Raw genomic sequence first — 27,628 nt, forward strand, 5'->3', positions numbered from 1 at the left:
TTTGACTGTTGAAACATCAGATCTTTTAATTATTTATTGACAACTGATCGCACATAGAGCAATTTATTCAACTGATACACGTTTATATTGGAAGACATTTGTCACAGTGCCCTCATGACCTCTTTTTCCCTGAAATAATCTTTCCTCATAACACTGCTGGGAATACTTCTAACTCATATTTAAAGAGATACTTGGTATTCTTGATAAATACATCTTAAGACCAATATGGCCACCAATTGTGAATTGATGCCTCCCATTAATTGCTATGAATAGAGAGATTATTGAAGTACCCTGGGAGGAAGAATGCATACAAATACATACAAATCCTCCCAAAAGTTCCAGTCCCGACATGGCGCCGCTCCTACGACTCGTCGTGGGTCCGGCTGGCACTGTTGCACATGAGTTTGGCTGCCAGCGAGCCGTATGTCTGAGTCTTGGCTTCGGGCTGCACTTTGTCTGTGTGGCTTTTCCCTGTGAACACGCACAGCAGAGCTCATTAGACGGAGAGTTAAAAGGCCAGGATTCAGACCACCGCTGGCCAATCAATACGAATAGAGTCGAATAGAGCAGATTTTAAAAAAAACAAAAAAAACTTACTAGGAATCTTATCCATTGCGATGAAATCGGGATCTTGCTTTATTTTTGGCTTGTTTCGGGCGATCATGAAGACTCCGAGGAAAGACAGGAGGCAGCTGGAAAATAATTGTTTTTGGGGGTGTGGGCAACTGTAAATACTGCGTTTTTAATGAGCTGTAAATACTGGTGCGTGATTGGGATACTTACCCAAAAAGAAACATGAAAATGTTTAGCAGGGCCAATCCTTCAAATTCCTGGTAAAACACTATCCCTGCAAAATGGGGAGTACATTAAAAATGCATTTGACTTCTCTGTAGATCATCTCGAGGGCTTTGTTAATGCTGAGCCCACATTACACTAGGGATGAGGAGAGAAGTTTGATTATTAACTGAATGAGTATGTCGGGTCACCGATTAACCTGCTTCCAATAGATCCACTTCTCCTGCGCGGAGTTCACTGCACTCATGTTCTTCAATGTGGAACAAGACTAATCTTCAAGGAGGAGTCCATCCCAGACAGATGACCAAAGACCGTAGTGGATTTATTAAGAGGGGTCCATTTAAATCATAGTAACGAGTTTTAAGGGTGTGTATTTCCCACAAGACAAAACGGCTTGTCTTGATGTTTTCAGATTGAACAAAGAACACTGTTATAATTATACTGACTTATTATAATGGAGCCCTGACCTGGCAGAGCACACAGGCTATAAATACTGTGGGGGGCCTTCTCTGAACCGGGACTCCTTAAGTGGTTCACACATACGGGAGTGAATCACCATCTTGACTGGGCTACCTGCTGCCGTGTTGTCATGAATTAATTACAATCGTAGCAGCACATCATCATCATCATCATCATCAGTGTTGAGGTTGGACTTGCTTTGTTCCTCATTGCCAACGAATTGAAACGCCACAATCGACGAGGCCTTCCAATCCTTTGTGACCTCCCTTCGCTGTTCTCGGTACCCGGCCCAGTGGTTAATACCGAAGACAAGAATCGTTATCATTTAGGAATAGTTTCACAGTTTTCCTGGAAAGAACTGTCATTTGGAAAAGCTGGAATCTAAACTGCTTTGTTCAGCATTTGGTTTGGAAAACTGAGCATCCTGTTTTAGATGGATAACTAAACTGCTGCCTCCTGTGGCTTTATAGAGTAAGAGCAGCCCTAGGCAGGCAGGACTGGGTGCGTCCACTTCTTTTCACAGCAGCTGTTTTGACATGTCACCGCAGGGTAAATACAGGTGTAATAACCTGGATTAATAGCCCTTAACAGTCAACGTGACAAGTGTTGGTTCACCACCAAACCATCCAGACGAGTTAGCGAGCCCTGACGTTGTGATTCAAACTGTAATCGGCCTCAGAATGTCTTGCTGTTGCGGTTGTCAGAAATTAATATTTCCAACAGCGGACTCGAGCTCGACAGAATTCTGACAGGACCGCGACCGTTTCAGAGCAACAGGTGTTTCAGTTGGACAAGTCACCGAGTCATCTGGTGATTTTTCAGCTAGAGCTAGTATGACACTATATATGGCATATATATGTTATCTTTAAAACAAAAAAAGATCTATATTTATTTCCTATATGTAAAAGATGCGGAACATAGCAAGACTTGAACGGAGTTTGCACATTGGTCGGCTTTTCTCCACACACTGTGTGTGTGTGTGGAGAGCTCTGTGTCAACCTTCACCAATTGGCTCATCTCAATCATCCGTGTGTGTGTCTGGCAGCAATGAGCGGTTGCCGTGGTGATGGTGACTGCTAAGTGATCCTCAGTGGGACGGGACTGTAAGCACTGCTTCCCAGTCAAAAACTATAACTCATATCACTTAATTCTTAGTAGTTGGGACTCTCCCAGGAACAGTTGAATTATTAATTTGTTGGACATTGAGTTGCAGATTAATCCATATTTAGTTTGCTAGTATCTGTAGCACCGGGTTCAATGTACAGGGACTGACCTTCAATAATAACCACAAAAAGACTGACCACAAACAGAAGCCCCCCCCCCACCCCCCACAGAGGGAAGCTCTAAAGGTGACATACCTGCAACAATGGCACTGGCGGTGAAAAACACAAAGTTGATAGGAACCACCTCGGTGGCGTCAAACATTTTCATTGCCTGATTGAGAAATCTGTGGAGAGAGAAGTTATGAAAGCTGCAGTGAATATAGAATGACCGTGGTTATAGACACAATGTGTAGCGGGCCTATACATCCACCATGACGCGGCATGGTGCATAATAGATTCATTATGGAGCTTGACTAACTTGATCTGGAAGGCGCAGGAGGCAATCATGACCACGAGCATGACGTAGAAGATGGGGTAGATGAGCTGCAGCTGGCCTTTTATGGACTCCGCGATCATCCCCGACACGGCTTTGACGGAGATGACTGTCAGAGAGGCTGCGGCAACACAGAGGGCAACGGGTCTCGTCAGCGTTTAGCCATAAAGGGCTCGCTTATCGGTTCATGCTGATTTGTAGAGGAGGAGGAGTGGTGAATTATTTATGTTCCCCCCCCCCCCCCCCTCCATCGCGCTCTGAACTGGAGCGATGGGCAGAGCGCGAGTCCGTTTTTCGGTAGCCAGGCAACAAAAGCAACCTCTGACTGCCTAAAAATGGCTTAATCCATAACCTCTGACCTCAATCGGACAGCTTTTCCATTTGTTCATACCGAGCAGGGCCACCAGCAGCATCACGATGACGATGTGCTTCACTTTCCGCCACTTGTACACGTAGAGCAGGATGCAAAAGACCAGGACCTCTAATAACTGTTGAGAGAGAGAGAGGGGGTGGGGGGGAGAGGGGGTACACAAATCATTAATACCATTTCCTCCAGCGCTGCACGGCACATGAAAAATCTGAATTGTACTTTTAGACCGCTCTGTTCCACAAAGTGCTGCATGTGGGCGGCGAGCTTTAATTGAAACAAATGGCAGAACATTGAAATGAGTTGCCCGGTTTTTAATGAGGAAGAAGGAGGGGGGGGGGGGGAGTCCTTGTGAGTCTGACCTTTTTGAAACTGCCCGGTATCTGTGTAAATGTTAATTTCAATGGATTTAGAGATACGTATAGAATGCAACAGTGCACACGCTGTGCAAGTCTCCCACATGGGAATCGTTTTTTGACAATAGTATGACGAGAAGTCAGCGTTGGACGCTTCACGCTCCTCCTGATGACGGTTCATCCCGTGCAGCTGGAGGATGTTTGTCCACGAGGCTGATGTGGAAACCGGCGGTACATCCATCACGGCGGCCAGATGCAGAGAGGCTGAAAAACATCTGTCTGTCCATCTGCCTTTTCCTCACATCCGTTGGAACAGTTCTCTATTTTTGTTTTGCATCCAATAGCCGTTTTGTGTTTTCGACGAGTTCAGCATTGAGGGCTCGACGAGAGAGGAAAGTATGAATATGGTTGAGAGAGAGATGCTGCTCATGAATAAACGACGGCACTGCATTCCCTCTTTTGCACTACGGGCCGGCTTTTAGGTTCACAAAAGAAAATACCGTATGAAATTAAATGAAAAGTGTACATAGATGCAACATAGGCTCTCTGCTGCCGTCACGGGAGCCCAGGCATCAATGGAGAAGCAGCAGGATATGACCTTCTGCTGCAGAAATCTTCCTCTTATTTAAAAAAAAAAAAAAAAAAAAGAAGCATATGAGAGACTCGTGTTAACATTTATATTTGTCCGCTGAGCAGGTTTTGAGAAAGAGCCCTTTTGTTTCAGCGTCCGTCGCTATGGTAATAGCTGCATCTCTGCCTGCAGGCACACTTTGAAGTAGGAGAGCGTGTTGGTGTGAGCTAATGTACTTACAGACCACGAGGTGGGGGGGCAGTATTGAAAAAAACAAACATAAAAACAGAATTACTGCTCCACAAACTCCCATGAAGCTCAATGAGTGAACTACCAGCAGCAGGTGTGTTTGCTATACCTGTGTGAGGACGTCGCAGTATGCTTATGAACACATGTATTATATGTGTATTACTGGGCCCTTTTACATACCAGGTAAACCAGGAAGTACCAGCTGAGGACGTAGTACTGGATCAGAAGGGCGGTGATGTGTGTGGTGGTGTGGGGGGCAAACATCACCAGGACATACGTCCCTGTTATCGCCAGGGCGCCACCTGTGGAGGAAGGAGGGGGTCAAATCATGTCCTATTTTTTAAATCTGGACAAATGCATAAGCTGTTCATAATGAAGGCTTTGGAAAAAAAAAGTCAAACCAAAGAAATACATGCATGTACCGTTCCAGTAGCCACAGGAGGCTATTTATGCCATATGTTTTACATATGGCATAAAACAAATCGATCAACAAGAGTGAAGACTAAGTCATCTTCTAGTTATGGCATTCAGAATACGCTGGTGCTTTGCAAACTCCCACTTTACATGATTCATTGAAACACCGCCAGCTGAACGCTGCTCGTCTGGTCATTCCTCTTTTACATCTTTGGTCAGGTTATGTAACCTTTTGCAAAAAGGTCACCGCTCTCAGTGTTTTATATAAAGAAAATAAATCAAACTTTTCCAATTTATGTGGCTGATAATGTTACTCTGCAATTACAAGGATGAATGGTGGAAGCCAACAGCAGGGCTGTGGTGCTGAGACTGATTCATTCACGACTGCAGCACTCCACATATTGCTATGACAAACAACAGCTTCTCATAAAAACAATACAATACGAATGTTTCTATCTCTGTCTCACACTGAGATAAGTCATTTTGATATGTCTCATTGATATAACTCTAAGACGTTACTTCTCTGGAGTGTTTGCTTACCAAGGATGTCAGAGACGCGCACCGTCTCCTTGAGGAAAATCACCGATATGAAAGCGCTGGCTGGGAAGAGAAAATATATGTTCCTGTTAGTTTAACTATCAATAAAACAGTTTTTATTCAGTCTACTAGAATATAATCTGAACCCAGACACAGTTCCGTCTCACTTTGTAAGCAATAGGTTACACACTAAATCATTTGAAGATACATCTCTGTTGTTCATCACTACCACAGTCGATGCTCGTCCCGACAAAAAAAAAACCAAAAAACAGCCTCATATTCTGGATTGATTTGTATCTTGATGCAACAAGTCAGTTTAATTGCAAACAGGGTCTGACTGAATATTGATAAAAACACATCTATTAAATCAACCGCGTGGCAAACACACTGGCTGTATGCTTTGCAAACTGTCATTGGATGGGGAAAAATGTATATTGCTGCAATGTCTCATATATTGCATGTACAAACAGACCATATGCCGTAACACACATAGTGAGACTATGTATATGTATGTAATGTGTGTCTGCATAAATTGATACGCGCACAATGCAATCAATAAGCCTGATCAAAATCTGTCAGCTCGCTCAGATAAATGGAACTCGTTAGGACTTCATAAGCATCAAATTACAGCGAGGTGCGATTCCACGGCACGCTTTTCGTGAAGCCATTCGTCATGATCACTGTCAAGAGCGGCGACGCTGGAAAGCAATCAGTGTCACGTGGCCCAGATTAGTCTTCGTAATATTATAGCGAGAAAGGCAGGCGTGTATAAAGCAGACGCACAGATAAACATGCACGTATGGGTGGCCACACAGGAGGAGTAACTGACAGAGACAGAAACAAAAGTAGCTGGAAGACAAATTGGCAGCAGACAGACTGACGGGGAGGCAGGGAGAGAGGGAGAGAGAGGGAGAGAGAGGCAGAGAGAGGGAGAGAGAGGGAGAGAGAGAGAGAGAGAGGCAGAGAGAGGGAGAACGAGGCAGAGAGAGAGGGAGAGAGATGCAGAGAGAGAGAGAGAGAGGGAGAAAGGCAGAGAGAGAGGGAGAGAGAGGCAGAGAGAGAGGGAAAGAGGCAGAGAGAGAGGGAGAGAGAGGGAGAGAGATGCAGAGACAGAGGGAGAGAGAGAGAGAGAGGGAGAAAGAGGCAGAGAGAGAGGGAGAGAGATGCAGAGAGAGGGAGAGAGAGGGAGAAAGAGGCAGAGAGAGAGGGAGAGAGAGGGAGAGAGATGCAGAGACAGAGGGAGAGAGAGGCAGAGAGAGGGAGAAAGAGGCAGAGACAGAGGGAGAGAGATGCAGAGAGAGGGAGAGAGAGGGAGAAAGAGGCAGAGAGTGAGGGAGAGAGATGCAGAGAGAGGTACAACGATGCAGACAGAGGCAGGGAGATGCAGAGAGAGGCACGGAGAGTTATTGAGTTTCGCACTCCAACCTTTCGCCTGGGGCAGATGGGAGATCTTTGACACAACTGCAGTGCACGGCTGCAGGTGACGGCACAAAATATGCTGCATATAGTGAGAAAGCAGACAGTTTGTGTACAGGCTTTGCCAGCAATATAAGGAGATTAGCTACAGAGCATAACCAGCTCAATATGTCGGGGAGACACAAGCGTGGCATGACGGACACGGTCTCAATATAGATGTTACACATGTGACTGTGGAGCACGATTGCAGTTCCATTCGCAACATGCTTTGTATTTATATAGTCAAGGGCAATAAACCCAAGCTTATAGAAAGGCTTAGCAGGAAAAATAAAAAGAAAGGTTCAAGTTAAATGAAGCAACACGTCCCCTCCAGTGTGCTCAGTGTCTGTGAAAGAGCACCATGCCGATGGAGTGTTTTCCAGAGGAGACGTTTGAAACAAGGCACGGATGTGTGTGACGCCGCAGGGACGTTACTGTCAGAGGGGAAGTTTGTAAAGGCTCTCCTTGGTATTCTAATGAAACCGTCTGTTGTTAAATGCTACATACTGCGAGCGTGTTCGCGTATAGATTTAGGGCTCTTTCTTTGCCTCCGGGGCCGGCTGGATCCAACAAGTAACCATAGCAACTCGGTACGAAGTGAGATCCACACGCCTTGATAAAATGAGAAATGTGGTAACCTCTGGGGTACAGTCACTGCTGCTCCAGTGTGTGTGTGTGTGTGTGTGTTCTCAGATGTGTAGTAATGGGACCCTCCTTGTGGGAAAACATTCTTTCCCCGCATGCATCTGACATGAACAGATGAAAGTCCTCTCCCAGAGAGGCTCATATATGTATATATATAAGTGTTGCCATGGTGCACACAATGTATTTTTCACAATGTCACAAAACAAATGGTGACTTTTGGAAACCGACTTTCAGAGATTCTGAATTCTTGAACATGAACCGGTGTTTTAAAAATGTAAAATGAGATCTGATCAAATCCGAATCCTGAATGACACATGACACTTTGTGAAATAACCACAGCTAATAACCTACACCTATGAACAATGAATGCGCTGTAAATCGTAGATGAACCAATAAATCAATTTGAATTTCATCATCGTCAGGAAGTATAGAAACGGCATAAACACCGGATGGAGGGGAGTATTGGTGGATGGATCAAACAGCCTGCTCTTTCACAGGAGACTGTGGTTCCTGGCGTGTGAAACGAGCCGTTGATTTATTGTAACTTTGAACCAAAACCACAATCTATTCTTAAACCGTAAGTTCTTTAGTTACAGAAACCTACATTGTTTTGTTGCCTCATCTGAAATAAGTATGACGCAATCTTTTCCCTAACTCCTGTGGAGTGAAAAGACTGTCTGATGGGAAATTGACACATAATGTTGGGCTTTCGTGGCAAAAACGTACAAAAATCATAATAATATCATACGAACCATAGGAGCAGTATGAAATCTATTATAATAATACTATTCCCAATTGAAGCTAGAGATCTGTTTGAATTGCAGTGCAGTGTTTACTTCCACCGCCTCCTCTCTTTGCATGTGATGACTCGTTATCTGACGGAGAGCCGACGCTCTGCTCTCCACAGCATCCGTCTGGGATGACGCTGTCCTCCCGAATAGAGCGCGCTGGGCTCTGTGGACGGAGGCAGTGTGGTAATTGCCCGGCGTGGCGTGTCGGCTACACTGGCAGTTTGACATGCCGTGTGTGTGTGCGTGCGTGTGTGTGTGTGTGTGATGTGGGTGGGTGGGGTGGGGTGTAACAGGTTCATCTCTGTCCCCCTCTCCCTAAGTATCTCTGCCTGTTGTTGTCTTGTTTCATCCATCCAAATCTCTCCCCTCTCTCTCTCTACCTTCCCTTCTTCCTCACCCTCCTCCAAAATGTTTTCCTCTAGCTTCTACCAATCCCACTTGCCTCCGTGCAGACAGCGACCGGGCCACATTGCGTTGTCCCCCTCGGCTCCACTTGTTAGCACTGAGGGGGGACCGGCCGTCACAGATGCAGACACGTGTCATCCTCTCCTCCTCAACCTCTCCCTTCATTCAATTCTTTCGAGACGCTCCTCCAGGACGCACTCCAGCTGCACACCATCCACGCAGCTCTCCAGCGCAAACCCTCGAGTCGAGCAATGAGCGGTGTTCATAGCTGGATGATGACGGTAACAGGGCAAATGAGGAGCACAGTAATTGGTAATAGCGCGACGAGAGGTGCGGTCCTCTTCAGCAAGATGTGTGCTTTTTCGTTCAACACCATCCATCCACTTGGTGGGACATGGGGGGAGGGGGGGGGGGGGGGGGGGGGAGGAGGGGGGGGGGGGTAATGTGAGGGTAATCACTGTCATGTATCTCCATGACTCACCGCCACCTGCTTCGGCGCGGTGAGTGATTGGGGTGACGCGATGCCAGAAGCGGACCTTACGCGTTATTAAAAGACCCGTGTTGGTTTTGATTGGCTAATGGGTTGGGCTTAGTTCACACTGGGTTGTGCAAAAGTGGGAGTGGGTTTGTTGGATTTATAATGTCAGAAGTAATTGGGCTTGTAAAAAAATGTATACAGTCATCTTGAATTGGGAAATTGGGAAAAATGAACAGGCACCTACCCGCTGACCTGCTGTGTAAGTCTCTGGAAGTTTCTTTTTGGAAAGCAAAGTTTCTGTGCGTCACCAGCACAGATAGAGCACTACTATACTGTCAATACAGAACTTCATCAAGAGAGGCTCATATATGTATATATATATATATAAGTGTTGCCATGGTGCACACAATGTATTTTTCACAATGTCACAAAACAAATGGTGACTTTTGGAGACCGACTTTCGGAGATTCTGAATTCTTGAACATGAACCGGTGTTTTAAAATGTAAAATGCGTTCTGATCAAATCCGAATCCTGAATGACACGTGACACTTTGTGAAATAACCACAGCTAATAACCTACACCTATGAAAATGAATGCGCTGTAATTCGTAGATGAACCAATAAATCAATTTGAATGTCATCATCGTCAGGAAGTATAGAAACGGCATAAACACCGGATGGAGGGGAGTATTGGTGGAACTTCATCAATAAAGTTCATTTTCATGTCCTGATTTTTGGTTGTTTTGACAAGGCGCTGCATAGATTTGTTTCGTCCATAATTATACCCCACTGATATTTAAAACTCATCAGTGAGTGCCACCAAAAAAGAGAGAGGCGTTGTTACAGTTTCAACACGCAACGCTCTCATGAGACAAGCTTCTGACCACTGCTCAAGGAAGGCTTTCATTTGCTGATGCCATCTTTATGATGTAAGATGTCCCAATATTTGCTTTGGTCAAGGTTGTGTGATTCATATTATGGGCTGTGAGATGATTGACAGGACAGAAAAGCAGAAAAAAATATATATTTCGTCATTGCTTTTTGCTGAAAAGGTTGACATTTGAAGGCCTCTAAAATGATTCACATAAAACAGGGAAGTTCAATCTGGTATTTTGGGATTAAGTTTCTTGCCAAACAACGTGGACCAACGGAGCCGGGGATTGAACAGCCGAGTCTCTGATTGAAGGACGACTCTGCTCTACCACTGAGCCCCAGTCGCCCCTGATTCATTTGTTAAGTACTATTCATTAGATTTGATTCAACTACATTGTAACTACAGGTGAGTTAGTGGTATGGAATGAATTCCCAAAAGAGAAATTATCAGGGATCATTTTGTCCATCTGTTACTGGGTTTTAGAGTCAAACTTAAAGCTGGAAAGTGCACCAATGCCTCTTCTTTTATTATTTTTTGGAGTGAAAAAAACCTCTGTCCCTGAGACCTTGCTTGGAAATGTATAGTATCAGGAAACGAAACAATCCCGCCTTCATGCATGGATAATGTATGAGTGGGAAAAAGGTTGCACTCACCGATGACAGAGACGCAGCCCAGCGGGGCTATGAGCGACGCTGGGGCAAAGCCGTAGGCAGCAAAGTTCCCCAGCTCCCCGATGCCCATGAGAGCCACACCGCACCACCACACCACAGACGTGTAGTAGGGCTTGGAGCCTCGCTGAGACTGACGGACGTGGGCATATTTCTGACGGGAAGAGAGGGAACGGGAGCCAGAGGCATCAGTCAGATTTAGCAGAACTGATTACTGGAGAGCTGCTTAGGACAACATCACAAATCTATACCTCATGATCATTAACGATTCCATCTTCACAAGCCTGACTGGTTAATAAACAATGGTTTTCAGCCTTTTCACATCAAGTCGAAGCTATCGCGCCCTGCTTCCTGCTGCCACAAACAACCCAGTTTATGCACCTGCATCAAAAAGAGGTTTTGCATGTACTTAACAGAGAGAGCAAAAGATGCTGTTATTATGTGTATCGCGCAATAGGCAATTTATTACTTTTAGCTAACTTGTAGCTCACTATTTAATCTGTTTATTACTTTTAGCTAACTATTTCATCTGTTTATCCATTACTTTTAGCTAACTTGTAGCTCACTATTTAATCTGTTTATTACTTTTAGCTAATTTGTAGCTAACTAGTTCATCTGTTTATCTATTACTTTTAGCTAACTTGTAGCTCACTATTTAATCTGTTTATTACTTTTAGCTAATTTGTAGCTAACTAGTTCATCTGTTTATCCATTACTTTTAGCTAACTTGTAGCTCACTATTTAATCTGTTTATTACTTTTAGCTAACTTGTAGCTCACTATTTAATCTGTTTATTACTTTTAGCTAACTTGTAGCTCACTATTTAATCTGTTTATTACTTTTAGCTAATTTGTGGCTAACTAGTTCATCTGTTTATCCATTACTTTTAGCTAACTTGTAGCTCACTATTTAATCTGTTTATTACTTTTAGCTAACTTGTAGCTCACTATTTAATCTGTTTATTACTTTTAGCTAACTTGTAGCTCACTATTTAATCTGTTTATTACTTTTAGCTAACTTGTAGCTAACTAGTTCATCTGTTTATCTATTACTTTTAGCTAACGTGTAGCTAACTATTTCCTCTGTTTGTCTATTACTTTTAGCTAACTTTTAGCTAAATATTTCCTCTGTTTATCTATTTCTTTTACCTCACAATTAGATACTTATTTCAACTTTTAGAAAGCTACTTTTGTAATACCCATATTCTTGAATTGTTTTACATCTTGAACTGTTCTAAAAACCGTTGGATGTTGGTTAGCTTTTCTGTTTTGTTCTCATATACTTGGTATGGTGTCGCTGTTGTATCTGCACATTTTCTATGTAAACAAATCAAATTGAATGGATGCATCTTATTTCACCCATTGCGGGAAAACCTATCTAATTCAGTCTTTCATTAGTCACTCATCGGGAAGCTTTAATGCTGCAGGAAAAGTTGAGTGCATTAGCAAGTCTGACTTAAAGACATATTCAAGACTCGGTATATCTTTATGCAACCACATCTGGATGCTTCAACATTTAATTCTAATAATTCTAATTCAAAAGGCTGTGTTGCCTAAAGACAAAGCCATGTCTGCTGTTTGCTGTGCAATAGCTGCTGTGAACATGAACATCACACAGGCGTTCATTGAGATCCTGACAGTCTGCCATATAGAGCTAACTGTCAGGAGAAAGGAAGTCTAGCATTGCTAGACTAGGCGTCAAGTGCCGGCTTGCTGTGGAGTGTTTGCTGTACAGCTGTGTCCCAGTGCTTCCTACCTGTATGTTGAGTGAAATGCTGATGAGAATATTCCCACATATGGAGATTATGATTCCCAGGAGATAGGTCTGTGGGGAACAAACAGTAAACAGGCAGAAGATTAGGGGACGCTCAACTCGTCACACAGTAAACACTGCATAATACTTGATGCAAGTCTTCCCTCCAGCTGTCACATCTGTTATTTTCATGACAATCACAGAGAATGTCTCTCCATTGGTGCTGTGTTCAAAGACTTGTGTGTGTGTGTGTGTGTGTGTGTGTGTATGTGTTCTTGTGAAACAGAGGCTTCTATAGGGTTACATGAAATCAAACTTTCAATTCCCACGCACTCAAATGCAGTAAAAAGCAACACACACAAACACACATATGCCAAAACTCAAACACTCCCTCATCTTCTGATCTCTCCCACGATATACGCCACTTTACAAAGGTACACACAGATGCAAGTTGGTACACACCTTAGGACACACACACATGAGACAGAAAGTTTTGAGAAAAGAACTCCGGCAATGTGGCGTGCATTGTCGGTGGAAGTTGACAATGTGGGCAAGATTTTAGCAGCTCGTGGACTGGGCCTTGGAGGGAAAAGAATCCTTCCCAGCTAGCTACCTGGATGACATTGTGATTTTCAGTCTTACGTTAGAGGACCACATGCGTCATCTGAGAGAAGTTCTACAAAGGCTAAGGAAGGCAGGTTGGAAATCCAAGTATCTGCTCTATTTGCTGGGCCGTGGAGTAATATCACAACAAAAACAGGTGTCAGGCAGTGTAGGTCTGTTTGCATCCTTGTACCAAGAAAGAGCTCAAGTCCTTCCTTGGCTGGTTGGTTGGTATCGGCAATTTGTTTACCAATTTGTCAACCGAGCAGCCCCTTTAACTGAGCTGATCCGGAAGTCCGGCTCCAATCAACTGCCATGGGAAGAACAGCATGAGCAAGCCTTCCTTGACCTGAAGGGGGCACTCATAATGTCACAGCATTGCAGAACTAGCCTTTCATTGTCCAAACAAAGGTGCAAAGGTCAAATACTTACCTCCTAATGTATTTTCCTAACTACTCTTCTCCTTCACATCTTTTCTTGGCCTAGTGACGTTTTCCATAGAGGTCAATGAAAGATGGGAAGGAGAATTCAAAAGAAATTATGAAAAGACAGTTGTAGCTCTCAGAGAATCCGACTTGACTTGAATTATGTTACGTAATTATGATAGTACCGTGGACATCACTGATGTCGGACTGGCACAGTTAAACTACGTTATTCTATACTTCACCCAGTGGTTTATGACCACATGTATAATGCTGCTTATACAGCTCCTTTACAACAACACTGCTCTCATTAGATTGCAAAAAAATGTTCTATATCAGTATTTCCTTTGGGCATAATGTGAATTCAACCGTTCAGTTATATTTGAGCTTTTTACTGTTTCATTATTGATTGTAGACCCATATTTAACTGATGCTTGTATTTATTGCACTAACCCCCATTTGCTGCTGTAGCACTACATGCCCCCATGGTGAAATAAAATATGATGCCGTCTTTAACGTTACAGACGTTTACATGATAATTAAATTCTTTGAGTTATGGAGAAAGTGTATATGTGTGTATTTCTCCCAAATCCTTTTTGGACATGCAATGTTTTGATCATTGTTTTTTTCACGGTTTGTAATATTTACTGTTCATTTTATTTGTTGTTATTTTATTTTTTTACATGTACAAAATAAATAAATATGAAGTCAATGAAACAAACGGGTTGTCACTGTCCACTCACATTTATCAACATGAATCCCATTAATAGATGACCGCAAGGAATGCTTCTGCAGTGCGTCTGGGATCCGTCACGCTTCAGGGTGAAGTGTCTGGTCATCTGTTAAGCACAGACTTCAGCCTTGAAACGGATCCCTGGGGGGCTGCATTGGCTTCATAAAATGAAAGGCTCACACAATGGAGTCACTAGGTGGGTGTTTTAGACCAGTTTCAGGTTGAGTACCGACCAGGGAAAGCCAATGTCGTGGCTGACTTCCTGTCTCACTACCCTGATGATGAGCTCCACCAGGTAAGAGAAATGCGTAAAGGTTGCCTTCTGCCTTTTCACCAGGCCCAACAATAACATGGTTATTTTGTGCTTGATTATTAATTTCAGGCTAATGTTCCATTTTATTTAATACGTTATCCATTAAGCTGAATAAATGACACAAGTTAATCTGCCTGTTGTTTTGGTTGATTAGCTGCTCAGTCTATGGATGGATTGAGATGTCAGCAGTAGCTTAGAGTTCAATTATTAATGGTTTGTTCATTATTCTGTGTGATTTGGATGCTTACTCTGCTGAGCTAACCCTATTTGTACCTGGGCAGGTGGTATGTTCCAGTTAGGTGAGGCTGATCAGGTAAAAAGGTGGATCAAAAGGGGAAATAAGGGTCTTTTGTATAATGTTCTTTTTCTTCAGTTTCATTCAGTTCAGTTGGAGTTTCACCGAGTTTTAATTTTGCCCCTTGATTCAGTGAACCTTTTAAAATAAATACCACTTTTTTGGCACTCCTTTTGACAGGGACATGTGGTCAGGCATCATGAAAAGTAAAAAAACTAATAATGATAACAATTTAAATAATATTAATATTTCTCTACTGATCTGTGCTATAAATGTAATTTCTGTATGATTCCAATACGTTTATAATAAATCACTGTGACGAGCTGTGCCTCTTCTCAGATTGCGCAATCCCTTACAAACTAGGTTGAGCGTGTGCCTTTTGCTTTCTCATTGTTTGTCACTACTGTAATACTTGTAGACACTTTTATGATATGTCCTTTCTTTCCATAGAATAGGTAGTGTATTCCACGTAATTGTAGAACATATTTAGTCTCGCTGATCGACATAAAACCACAGTGAAAAAGCAGAGGGGAGGCAAACAGCACCTCTGCCTCAATTAAGGGGGCGTGTGAGAGCCCACAGGTTTATGGTTGTACTGTTGTTGCTCTTCTTCTACACTAAAATAAGATCAGGAGGACTTTTATAACAAAGTCACAGAGATTTTGTCCAGAAGGAGAGACGAATGGACTTCATTTACAAGTAAAGGTAGGACCATGCATAAACTGCAGGAGGCTATAGAGCCTATTATTATTTGTATTGAATGATTAGGAATTGTGGGATTGTGATTGCAAATTAAAAGCACACGGAGGGTGCAGAGGACATTTCTCTGAGTCACTATCAATTGGTGGAATCAATTATGTACCTTACCTACGTGTGTGTAAAGAATGCTGATATGAAATATGAAAAACAGGAGGCCGAGGAGCTGCAGAATAAGAGGGAGGAGGAGCAGTATTGTGAGAAAGAAATGGGATGGAGGACAGCAATACTAGATATGAATCTAGTCAGACCCACTCAGTAGAGTGTAGATCCCCACCAGGTGTGTCTGCAACAACCACTGTTGTAATGCTCGATTGAATTAATACAACCCGCAGTTGGATAACCCCCCCGACACTAAGATGACGCAAAAGACACTTTATTCAAACTCAAAAACGAGCTGTGACGTGTAGCAGAAAGGGAGAATTAAAAGCACACCTTTCTCTCCCTGACATCAAAAGGGTGGAGCCAAAGAGGGTTTAAATGAGCACACCTGTGAGCTAGGAAAAACCCCAATTAAGTAACAAAAACCAGCAGATCAGAGAGAGGAGCGAGAGTGGCTGAAGGAGAAGGAAATGTTTTCTGTAGGATTCAGTTTCTGTACCCCTTAGAAAAGCTTGAAATAGTTGAAGTACGAAAGCAACGGGAGCAACTAAGGAATGGTACCGGCTGAGTTCGACCACGTCATGGATACCCCGAAGGAGGAGTACGGATCCCTGTAGCAGGCTGTTCAGGAGCTACATGAAAAGTAAAGACCGGACCCTGCTTGGATGCCACAGAGGATCTCCTTCCCTGCATTGGATCCTCAAGATAAGTCCCTGCAAACCCTACTCTCCAGGCCTGCCCTCTCTGTTCCCCAAACACACACACACACACACACACACACACACACACACACACACACACACACACACACACATTACACTACACTACACTACACAACACTGTGAGGACATAACTGCCTATCCACACAGTCAAACATGTTGGATCTAAAGGACTTACCAACCCCTCCCCTCTGACCCAAGACACTTGGAATTTCTCTGGAGTCATTTAGTTTAATTACTTTGTTTTAATGACATTTTATTACGATATACGGACTCTTTATTTTTGTTTTTGACGGTCATGGACATTTTGGGTACTAAGATTGTATTGAGTATTAACCCAAGCACTTTGGATTTGACCATTTATCTGCAATCGTCAAAAGTGGATGAATATTTATTGGTTTGGTGTATCTTTTGTCGTGCTATCTGGGCTAATCCTCCAAATTGTTTTAGGTAGAAGGGCTATTGTTCACCTGTCTGGCCCCCAACGCCTACCTTTAACTGGTTGAAGGGAATCCTACGCTACAGACTTATGTAGGCAATTTGCTCAAAGTTGTTGTATAAGACATGTTTATACAAACTTCACCAAAATCCAATTAACTCGCCCAGCTATCTGCCCACGTAGCAGAGGCTGAGTTGCGGCAATGTACTCAAAAGTGTGTGAAGAGTAGTTCCGTTAGCCGAATGCACCGTCCAAAAACACCAAAAGTGAGCAAATTGTAAAGTTGTTTCTGTGCGCGGAGAAACTGTTATCACTTGCGGCAAATACTGGCGACAGCAGGCGGCCAATGGCAGTATAAAACAGGCAGTAAAAGTTGTTTTGAGTAAGTGAGAGTCACCGCAACCACGAGGGGCATGCAGCCATAACGGGCTGAGAGTATTATGCGGTTTGCTGCAGCAGGATGCTATTTTATCCGTGGACAGATGCAGAGTTGGACCATCACTCACGTGTGTGTGTGTGTGACAGAGTTAATGCTCAGGTTCACATTCTGCGAGATAATGCAGTGGGTTATTGTCGATAACATCCATCTGATGTGATAACACTGATCAAAGGCTACCATAGTGGAGGAGTGTCAATTAATTTGTCTGGTCTCGAAACCCAACAGCTCATCACTATCACACGCTCCGGAGTTCGTCTGGCTCTCTGTCAGAGCACATTATTTGGCATCCTCAGTGACCGTATGAAACATCTCTTCGCACCACTGGGGGGGAAGGAGCTGTCATTATAGCTTACTCCTTAAGAGTCATTAAGCAAAGCTCATTCTCTGTCCGCCTCAGACTACAGGGAAGCATCCAAAGGAACACGGGACAAATTGATAATGAAAAGTTCCACGGAACACAGTTTCATTAGCTTTTCTTTTGATGTGACGGGGTCGTCCTCAGGTGTGCTTCATCATACGGGCAAAATATGGCTTTGTAATGGTGTGGCTGACGTGCCGGTCTGCGACTGCTTCAGAACGTCAGATCGAGATCAGCCACAGTTTTGCAGCTCGGCAACTTTAAATCCATATTTGCGCTTCCTCAAGACTCCCAAGGTCTCAGCGCTGCTGCCCTTAACTGCCTACATTTGATATTTATGTATCATCAATATGAATTGATGAATTCCCCTTCGACAAGACTAAGAGTCTACATCCATGTGAGACTGTACTTTGGAACAATGGTGCTTAGAGCGTAATGTGCTGCTGTTTAGCAGATAATGATAATCAACCTCTTAGTTTGGCGTGTTATCATGCTAACATTTCTTAATCAGCACTGAGGCTGAAGGATTTTGAAGACATGTAGTCATAAACGTATTAGTCATAAGAGTATTGGACAGATGAGAATGTTGACCTGATGGTGGCACTAGAGGAAAAACTAAATTATTATAATGACTCCTGTGGCGGACATGACACCTCCAGTGTGTCAGTTTCATGGCGGTGCTCGAGGCCGTTGGTGATCAAATCAGTAGATACGGCCAATCAATAGTGCCATATTCCTCGAGTCGTACCTGGCTAGCGTGGCTTAAGAATAAATGGTACACGTAATACAGCCACATCTGCCTGGGGGTTGTAGTCTGAAGGAACGAGAGACGAGAGTCCCTCACTCACTTCTAAGCACACAACACTTCCCCACAGCCCAATTTCAATTAGTTTTGACTTGTGTGATCATCAGCCGACTTTAAAAAGTCAAACCACCTGTGTTGTTGTACCTTCTTTATTGCATGACAACTCATCAGTTCCTCACCAGATGTAAAGATGTTAAGCCCGGTGGATTTCTGGGTCATTTTTTAAATTTTGAAACCACCGCATAAGCTCCTATCTCAGTCGGCCTCCATCTCGTCCTCCTGGATGAGTCCACTGACCTCTAACGGAGGCAAACAGGATGTTGACTCATGCGTGTGTGTGTGTGTCTATAAACGTGTGCGTGTGATGATGCTTGCGGTGCATCAGAGGTAGACGGGCTCAATGATGAGATTCCTGGGGGACATAAGCAAGGTTAAAAAAAAAAAAAAGAAAAAGATAGTGTGCGCTCGTGGGTGTGCAATGAAAGCACATTGCACAAAGTCACATATTGAAGCAGGCAGAGCGTGTGGAGGGCTGACTGTACTGTATGAGAGATGACTCCTGTGCCCTGTGGTAATTCATGATCACACATCCATCAGGCCAGCTGTGCTCCATGTGCCAAACCAAGATCAATAACCCTTGTCAAGCTTTACAGGACGAGGAGTGTAAATGCCCCGCTGCTTTGCTGTTACTGAGCCCACGAGGAGGCTGCTGGTTAATACTGAGTGGGACCAGGGGGCCAATGAGGTGCTGTTTGTGTGTGGGGGCAACAGTGTGTTAAGAGCACACTACTGGATGTACAGACTTCACACAGGAGATGGAGCAGCTTGAAGTGTGAGGACCAGGCAGCAAATCCCAGTTCTGTGGAGTAAAGTGGGTTAAAACTTGCATTCTCTCTACTGACTATTAGGGGGTGACTTGTCCAGTTGCAAAAAGAAGTCAGGTTGTATATAAGTCTATGAGAAAATGACTCTACTCTTTTTTTTATGTATTCCCTCAGCAAACATGAGTTCATGGTCTCAATCTCTAGTTTCAAGTCTTCTTTAAAACAGCATGATGTTCATTCAGTAAATTATGGTCCATTTAGAGTCAAACTGACAAGAAAGCAGTGTATCCATTTCACTGGTTAGATTCAGCTTTGCCAGCAAGTAAATGCAATCTTATTACAGTAAAATTATTATTTGTTGTCGTTTCTGCCTCAGTGTTGGTGGGAGAGAGAGTGCCTGGCGCTCAACCCACAGAGGGAGAGCGAGAGGAAGACAAACAGAGCGAGGGAGTTTTCCTGTCACAGGAAGAGCAAACAAAAGCTGTTGAGACACTGGGAGTGCCATTGGTTTGTACAAACATTAGCCACTTGACTTTAGTAAAGTAGTGCACTATTTACTCAACTATACTGTAGCGGGATATATCATGAAAAACTCACTTACAAACAACATACGTTTGGGTATCTGGAGTGCCTATAACCCCACAAACTGGGGAAATAAGACGACCCATGTCAGTTTGCTTGTGGCTGCCTGGATCAGAAAACGTATGATTTAACGAGCCATCCAGACTTGGCTCATTAGAATGCACCGCCCCTCGGCTGGAGAACCACTTTTGCAGATGTGCGCCATATATTTCTCACAAGCCAATCAGAGCAGACGGTGCTTTTTTCAGGAGGCTGGGGGGAGGGCTTAAAGAGACAGGGGGGTGGGGGGGTGAATGCAGGTGTATTAACACAGACAGTTTGAGAAAAATAATGTGTTTTTTGTTCACGAATTAACTGAAACCAAATACTCAATGCTGGACAAGGTTCTGGAGCTTTTCATAGGAGACACGGTCGGCTATATACCTTATGATTTTGTTCTGTGGATCAGGAGCTCCGTTACATTTTAAATGCAATATACATCAATAGAATATATATTCAACACTCTGAAAGGACATTATGTGCACTTTTACCTTCGATACTCTTGAGGGTATTTTACTACTTCTCTACGTTTACTTATCTATATAAACAGGCGTCCGGTTGTTTTATGGTATACTTTTTCTTTACCAGCCCAACGTGTTTGATGGAGTATTCTATAATTGCAGGATCGGTCAAGGCCATCCCCGTGAGAGAGCTAATCATACTCTAGCTTCCTTTCAGCTTTGTCAAAATGTAATTAATTTGTTATAAAGTGGGATTCAGTTGCACAAACTGTCACCAGAGAACAATTGACACTAAAGAACGGACAGCTCAACTGGCAAACGACGCAGCGCACAATACCTCTGGTCGAAATGCTGCTGCAGAGTCTTAACGAGAACCAGCAAAACGAATGCGAGGCTCAGAACTGGATTCTTTAACCCGACATTTGTGCCGATAGTGGGGAAACCAGACAACCGATCAAAGAAAGATCCCAGTGTTCTTTTAGTCGGCGCTTTAAAAGTCAGTATGACACAAACTCAGACGGGAGTGGAGTGGGTTTGGGAACTGCATCCGCACATTCATCACCAAAGCACGGTCACGGACATGGGGTGGTTTCGTCCGGCGCGTTTTTTTTCTGTTCCTCTCTGTAGCTCTGTACCTTTTTCAGTGCACTTGGTAAATTCTATGACATAAATAACACCTCTCCGTCCTGAATTTAAACTAAAGATGAGGCAACAGAATGATCCTTAAAGCTGATGGAGGGACTGATGCCACTGATCCTCCTACTCCTCTCTAGGACGCTGATCCAGAGACAGACAGACAGACAGCATGGCCCTTTATGTCCACTGACAATGGGGATCTGTGCCCTCCCTGGGATGGGCTGATCTCTGGATGAAGCCTGTCAGTTTCTGCTCAGAGGTGATGGGCACAGAAGAAGCAGAGTCTCAGCTCAGAGACTTAGTGTAGATGGGCGAGGGAGGACGAAGAGAAAAAAGACTATTTATGTTGACAACCTTACTTTATTTAATAAGTTTTAAATGTTAGATTATATAAAAAAATCTGAACATTCTTGGCAGCTAATTAAAGCGCTAAGAACATGTTCTCAAAAATCTGTCACCACGTGCAAACATTTTTACCTCAAACTATTTCTGACTGATAAAACGCAGACTGTGATTAAGGTCAAATGTGGATCTTACACCAAGGAAAAACTTGGAATATGTAATACATCCAATAATACAAAGGTATTGGGGATGATGGAGCATCTTCACAATGTTGCTATTCTAAGAACCTGGCAAGAGGAAGGTTCAGTGGGGTCTTTCAATGAGCCCTGGGGGAAAGACAGCTCAGCAAATAATATGGCAAAATGGCCATAGCATTTTCATATATCTTGCGTGCAAGACATAAACTGTCAGGGGGTCACTAAAGATATGGAATCCACCAAGGACTGTGAATATCCAAGGCTAAAAACATGGAGCCAGTAGCTGTGAAAAATGACCTCTGGACCAAAGTGACAGACAGACTGCCAGACAAAGATGAACTCCATCAAACACTTACTTCATCTCCCATGGAAACTGTCAGTGTCGCTCTTAAAGCACAAATTGTACAAATGTAAGACTCTTCTCTGGGACTGGGTGCTGTCTGTTTTGTTAACAATCCTTTCACAGTGTGTTCTCTCTTCATGATTGTTAATTGTAACATTTTGGTCACCTAAAAGTGTCAAATTCAACGTTTTGGTTGCACTTAGCTCCACCCTCTCGTGTCACTTTTGATTGCACACAGCAACCATAAGTGACACAAGATGGCAACCAAGATGGTCACGTCCAAAAACCAAGATGGCGCTGGCCAGAATGCCAAACTAGAGGCTTTAAAAGAGCAGTCCACAAACCACCGAGTGACGTCACGGTGACTACGTCTATGATCTGCACCAAAGGCTGAACCAGAAACGACACCTATATTATAAACCGCCGAGCATGAGAGACGTTGCAACCATCAGCATGCATCACCAGAGCCAGTTATCTCTTCGGGGACGTGTTCACGTCCCTGAACAGGTGAGCCAACCAATGGGACGAGTTCGCAGAACCTTGGTGACACTCTTGCAACATCAACATGTTTAGTCCACCCGTGCGAACGTTTTCAGCCCCGGGAGGCGGTCAAAGTGAGACAGACAGATATATTGTCTCCTGTCGGGGTGTTCTCTCTGGGATGGTGGGTAGCTGGGACCATTAGCCAGCTGGCTCAGGACTCTTACAGTAGATCTATTCTCTCCCGGCCCACCCATGGGCCATTACTCATTACTCACGCCTCTCACTACTCCTCTGTTACTCTCTGTCTCTCGCTGCCCTCCAATGTCACACAGAGGAAACCCGTGTGCACGTGCGTGTGCGGGCAGAAGACTGACACGCATTATAACAGGACATGGGCAATATACATATTACCTGGCATAGAGCTCAACTCAGCTTAAAAGTCCACTTACAGAGTTAAAAGAGCGATAAGCCCTTTCACCACAATGCCTAAGTTCACTTTAGAAGACAGCTCTGACAGGTGTCAGCACCGCCCGGCTCCCTCATTCACACCCAGATTATTATTATTATTATTATATTTTTTTTTTTAAAAAGACTAACGTATCTTTCCCTTGGACATTAGTGTGTCCTGCTCAGAATTGCATGTAGGGAAGGGAGTTCCTGAACGTGAGTCAGGGAGGAGCATCCTCATCTCTTCAGTCCTGATCGTTGTAGAACAGCTGAATAGCTGAAACCGGTTCAGGGGTTATATGTCACGTACAAAGCAAGCAAAAGGAAACTACAAATCTACAGAGCAATGGGAAAACGTACTGGCTTGTTCAGTGACATCTGGGGAACAAAAGATTAGGCTGACACTGTACTAGGAAGCATTGTTCTTAAACATGTTTCATTGTTTCTAAATGAAACATGTAGCGAACGATAGGACAACACATTCGATATTCCATATTGTGCATGAACCGATCTTTGAAATAACCAAGTAGCACCTGCTGTTCCACGTCACAGCAATACTTCCCCCACTGCGTCCGCTGCACCTGACCCGAGCACTTTTTGAAAGTGGAACAAAACTCACCCGCAGTGGGTTCTCCAGGATCTCCGCCCTGTGAGGCTGCGGGGAGGTCGTGTTCAGAGAACTGGAGTTCGCCATGTCTCCCGTGTCATTTAATGAAGACATGATGGTCTCTTAAACTATCTTCTCTTCTCACATCGCCGTCCGCCGTTTCTCAGCTCATCCCATCCTGCGCATCCCACGTCCGCTTCAGTGGAGGCTCGGAAGGGAGGGAGGAGGGGGGGGGGTGTTGACTTCACGGGCGGTCGGGAAAAAACTTCTATCAAGTTGTAGGCTACACATTTGTAAAGTTTTGGGGGGGTAGATTTAAATGAAGTTTATACAACATTACTAGTCCGCCTGGTGGGGGGGGGGGGGGGGGGGTGTATTCAACCAAGTGCATCATCACTTTCTTTCTCGACCCACTTTGTTTGTATTCATCGGCAACTTATCTGATGTACGACATTACGAAGTGCCCTTGAATGCAGCACGTGTGCACGAACCGGTGCGGTTCCTGCTGCTGGTGCAAAGCGCTCAGATAAGCACACATTATCCCACTGAGGCTATGAACGCAACATGCAAATCGCAACATGCAAATCGCCTGATGGCAGTCGGGTTTTTAAACACGTCGCCACCTGCTGGACGCTTTCAGGACGACAGTCAGGAGCGACACTGCTGTGGAAGAGCGGTGTGGTGGCTCGCTCGTTGTGAGGCTGCTCTCACCTAAAGACAACAGGTGTTTCATTGTGTTTCAATATGTGCTAATTTATTGCCATCCACGCGCCTCGTCGTCGCCCTTTTGTAAACCTCAGCAGCAGCTGTAAGGGAGACAGAAAATGGATCATCATAACAAGAGATGATGCATATAAGGCCGGTGGTGATGCCTCTTTTTATTTTTTTGTGTGTGAAATAGATGAACGCTCGTTTGTTCTGGGGTCCTCGACATAATCAACATGTTTTGATCATGTGCAGATGGGGCTGCTGCTTCTTTCAAATATATAAACACACACACAAAACACACACACGTTTCATATTCCAAAGATATTAGCATAAGAAAAATCTTTTCAAATGATATTCAGCCTTTAAACAGATCAAGTAACAACATATATTGATTGGTGCATCATCAATGTTATTAGAACTTAATCTTCAGGTATTGTAGATTATTTATTTATGACTTAACCTTAATTTATCCAGGTTAACCCATTGAGGGTTTAAATTTCTTTTGCAAGGGGGTCCTGGTACGGATGGAAGCGTATATATGAAAACACAGATAACAGACTTAAAACAAACAGCAAAATAAATTAAAATGAAAAAAACCAAACAGACATTTCACATGAGAGAGATGACCGACTTAAAACAAACAATGAATGTGAAGGACACCGCTCTGTGATTACTGTCATTACGAGGAGAAGCTGAAGCACAGAAATACATTGCAAGTAGTGAAACAAAGCAGTGCCATTTCCTTGTGAGCAGACCATAACGTGTAGAAGAGAACTTCTCTCTTCGGTTTCTGGACTACGGTTTTGAAGAGTGGAGTTTGACATTTTGGTCGTCAACAACTTGGGTATTTGGCTTGAGTTTTTTTGCAACCGGATGTGACAAGAGAAGCCAGAGCTATGTGTCGTGCAACACTGAATAATATTTATAGACAACCAAAAAGTGGGAAAACACTGAGAAAGGGTTAAAGATGTAAGACGAAACCACGGACAACTCCAAGACTGGACAACGCTGTGGTATCGACCTGTAGCCCCGCCCTAAAGCACACCCTGCTTTATGTTCTGTTTGACTAACTGGACCATCATTTACTAAATGAACATCATGCTTTATTGAAGAAGACTTGAAACTAGAGATTGAGACCACAAACTCATGTTTACAATGTTTACTGAGGGAATAAATCAAGAGAGAAGTAGAGTCATTTTATATAGACTTCTATACAACCAGCGGAGTCGCCCCCTGGTGGTCAGTAGAGAATGCAGCTTTAACACATGAAGCATATACTTCTATACAACTAGAAACGTCGCCCCCTGGTGGTCAGAGAATGCAAGTTCAAGTCACTTCCTGGAGGTCTAATTGTTCCAATAATTGCTGCCTCTGTGTTTAGGTCACCTTGGTTCTGCTGATATTGCTTAAGAGAAAATTAGGGCTCATCATGTCGAGCACATATATAGAGCCAGACGGACATGGGCGTAATAATTGGTTAATAAGTTATATGGTTAGCTCTCAGCTGCTCCCTCTGCGTCGGCACTCTGTCCTGAGTCCGTCAGCTTTCTCCGTCATAATAATCTAGGCCCATTTGATATGATTACGCGGTGTGAAGGAGAAGACGGGGGACAAATGAAAGCACATATTCTTTCAGTTGTCAGAATAACATGACTAAACAGATCCCCCCCCCCCCACCCCTCTTTTTCTTGACCATTTCTATGAATCTCTTTAGAGACCGCTGGCGAAGCTTCAGATGAAACCCTATTGTTTTCCAGTCACGGATGAGGGCAACATGTTTTTTGAACCTTGACCTCAAGTGTTGGAGGATCGAAAAGAGGGGGGGATCCGAGAAAAATCCGAGGAAAATGTTGAGAGGGAGACGCATGAAGCCGGTAAGGGATGGGGAAAGAAAGCAAAGGAGGGAGAGAGGAAGATAACGGAAGCTGAGCAAAAGATAGGGAGCAGCAGATTTAGTCGACACAAAAAAAAACTCCTACACACTCACTTTGCACCTCAGGCTTTGAAGGAGAGAGAGAGAGAGACCTTCTGTCTCTTCCTCATTCTTTTCCTCTCCATCCACCCTTCGTCTAAGTCGCTCACTGAAAGGCTGAAAAAAATGTCATCTTGCCTCTGACGGGGATGAATAGGCTGATTGATTGTCTAAAAACTCTCATTGGGCCCCTTAGAGCTCACCGGGGAAACCTCCTGTCTCAACACAGCTATCGACTGTCTAAAAACTTCCTCTTGAAATCAACTTAAAATAAATATATTGGTGCCAAAGATTCAGTTTAAATCGTTTATGATTCAAGTAATGAGTCGCTCGAATCAAAATCTACCTTTTTTGCAAATTATAATTACATACCCAGGGTAAACCTAATCTATTGTTTCGTATGATTGAAGGGCTGAGCTTGAAATGTGTGCCATAGATCCTTTTTAATACTGAGGATGTTTTATTTCCTTTATGTACTGTTCAGCTGTCGGGCACTAAGCTATGATTACATTTACACTGTTTCTGAAAAGGTTTCCATCAAATAAAAAAATGTTAATGAAAGTCTGCCAAGAGTGTGCACAATCCAAATGATGGTGATTTAAAATACATGATGGCTTTTATTGTTACAAAAAAGCTACTGAATACCAACCAGATGTGCAAAAGCATGCCCCGACCTGAAAGTTAGCAATTGATTGAATAACATTTACCACCCCTGACTGATTAGTTGGATAAACGACTCTCCAACAGATTTTAAACATTATTTTCTTTCATCTCTTTTGAGCCCATATCCAATTGGCTTAATCCTAATTCTGTTACTTAGAGTAATTTAGCATACCGGTGTCGATACAAAGATGTGATTTGATTGGTCGACTACATTCCCCCTTGTGCATTACTTTCTATAAAACTCCCAACATAAAACATGTATGGTCTAAGGAGCACTACATTGGAGAGGATCCACTTGACTGGGAGAAGGTATGGTCTTCAATTGGCATTGCTTCTAAAAGCCCAGATCATCAGCATATTCATTTCAAATATATCCAAAGGGGTTTACCCCCCCATTGAAGAGGGTCAAAAGGTTATCACCGCCATACTGCACCTTGTGCTCAGATAGACTTTAAGGTACTTGCATGCATATGTATCAGGAATGTAATGATATGAGGCTTTTAATGGCGCAAAGTTTGTGCTAATCTATATGATGTATACTAGATCTAGCTGAGCCATGTTTTCCCACTGTGGGAAACTATGACTCATTAAACTTAACATGTTTGAACAGACGTATTCTCCCAATGGGCAACTCTGCAGCCGAAAAAGAAGCTGGCTTTTCCTTGGAAAACGAGACAGCTAGCTAGTTAGCTGGCTGGCTTGTGCAACTCCAGAGCCGGCAAGCTAGCGAGGTATTCTCTGGAGCGCCAGCCTGCGAAGTAGTCTCCTAGCGACGAGGAGTGAGGCAGAGGGGCCAAAGACCCAGTGCTGGCCACCAGCTAGCTGTTGGGCTCATTGCTAAGGGCCTGGTGCACTTAGCAAGGTAGCTAGGTCACTAGCCAGCTGCTAAAGGAGTACAATTTTAATTGAGCCTACTGGGGCGCGGAGT

The 27,628-nt window shown here is 43.6% G+C and overlaps 1 protein-coding gene across 1 annotated transcript; it reads right to left on the reverse strand.

Annotated features, from left to right (window-relative positions):
- Window positions 1-90: 90 nt before the first annotated feature.
- LOC117728190 (NIPA-like protein 2) lies at window positions 91-23,558 on the reverse strand. The gene is made up of 11 exons (XM_034528979.1): window positions 23,370-23,558; window positions 12,416-12,484; window positions 10,646-10,814; window positions 5,348-5,407; window positions 4,574-4,695; window positions 3,242-3,338; window positions 2,836-2,971; window positions 2,613-2,701; window positions 784-847; window positions 598-692; window positions 91-471 (listed from the first exon to the last, which is right to left on the reverse strand). Exons 1-11 carry the CDS (start codon window positions 23,469-23,471, stop codon window positions 362-364), a joined length of 1,113 nt encoding a protein of 370 aa, XP_034384870.1. The 5' UTR covers window positions 23,472-23,558; the 3' UTR covers window positions 91-361.
- Window positions 23,559-27,628: the final 4,070 nt, after the last annotated feature.

This window comes from Cyclopterus lumpus, chromosome 25 (genome assembly GCF_009769545.1).
Source record: "Cyclopterus lumpus isolate fCycLum1 chromosome 25, fCycLum1.pri, whole genome shotgun sequence".
Lineage (NCBI taxonomy): Eukaryota > Metazoa > Chordata > Actinopteri > Perciformes > Cyclopteridae > Cyclopterus > Cyclopterus lumpus.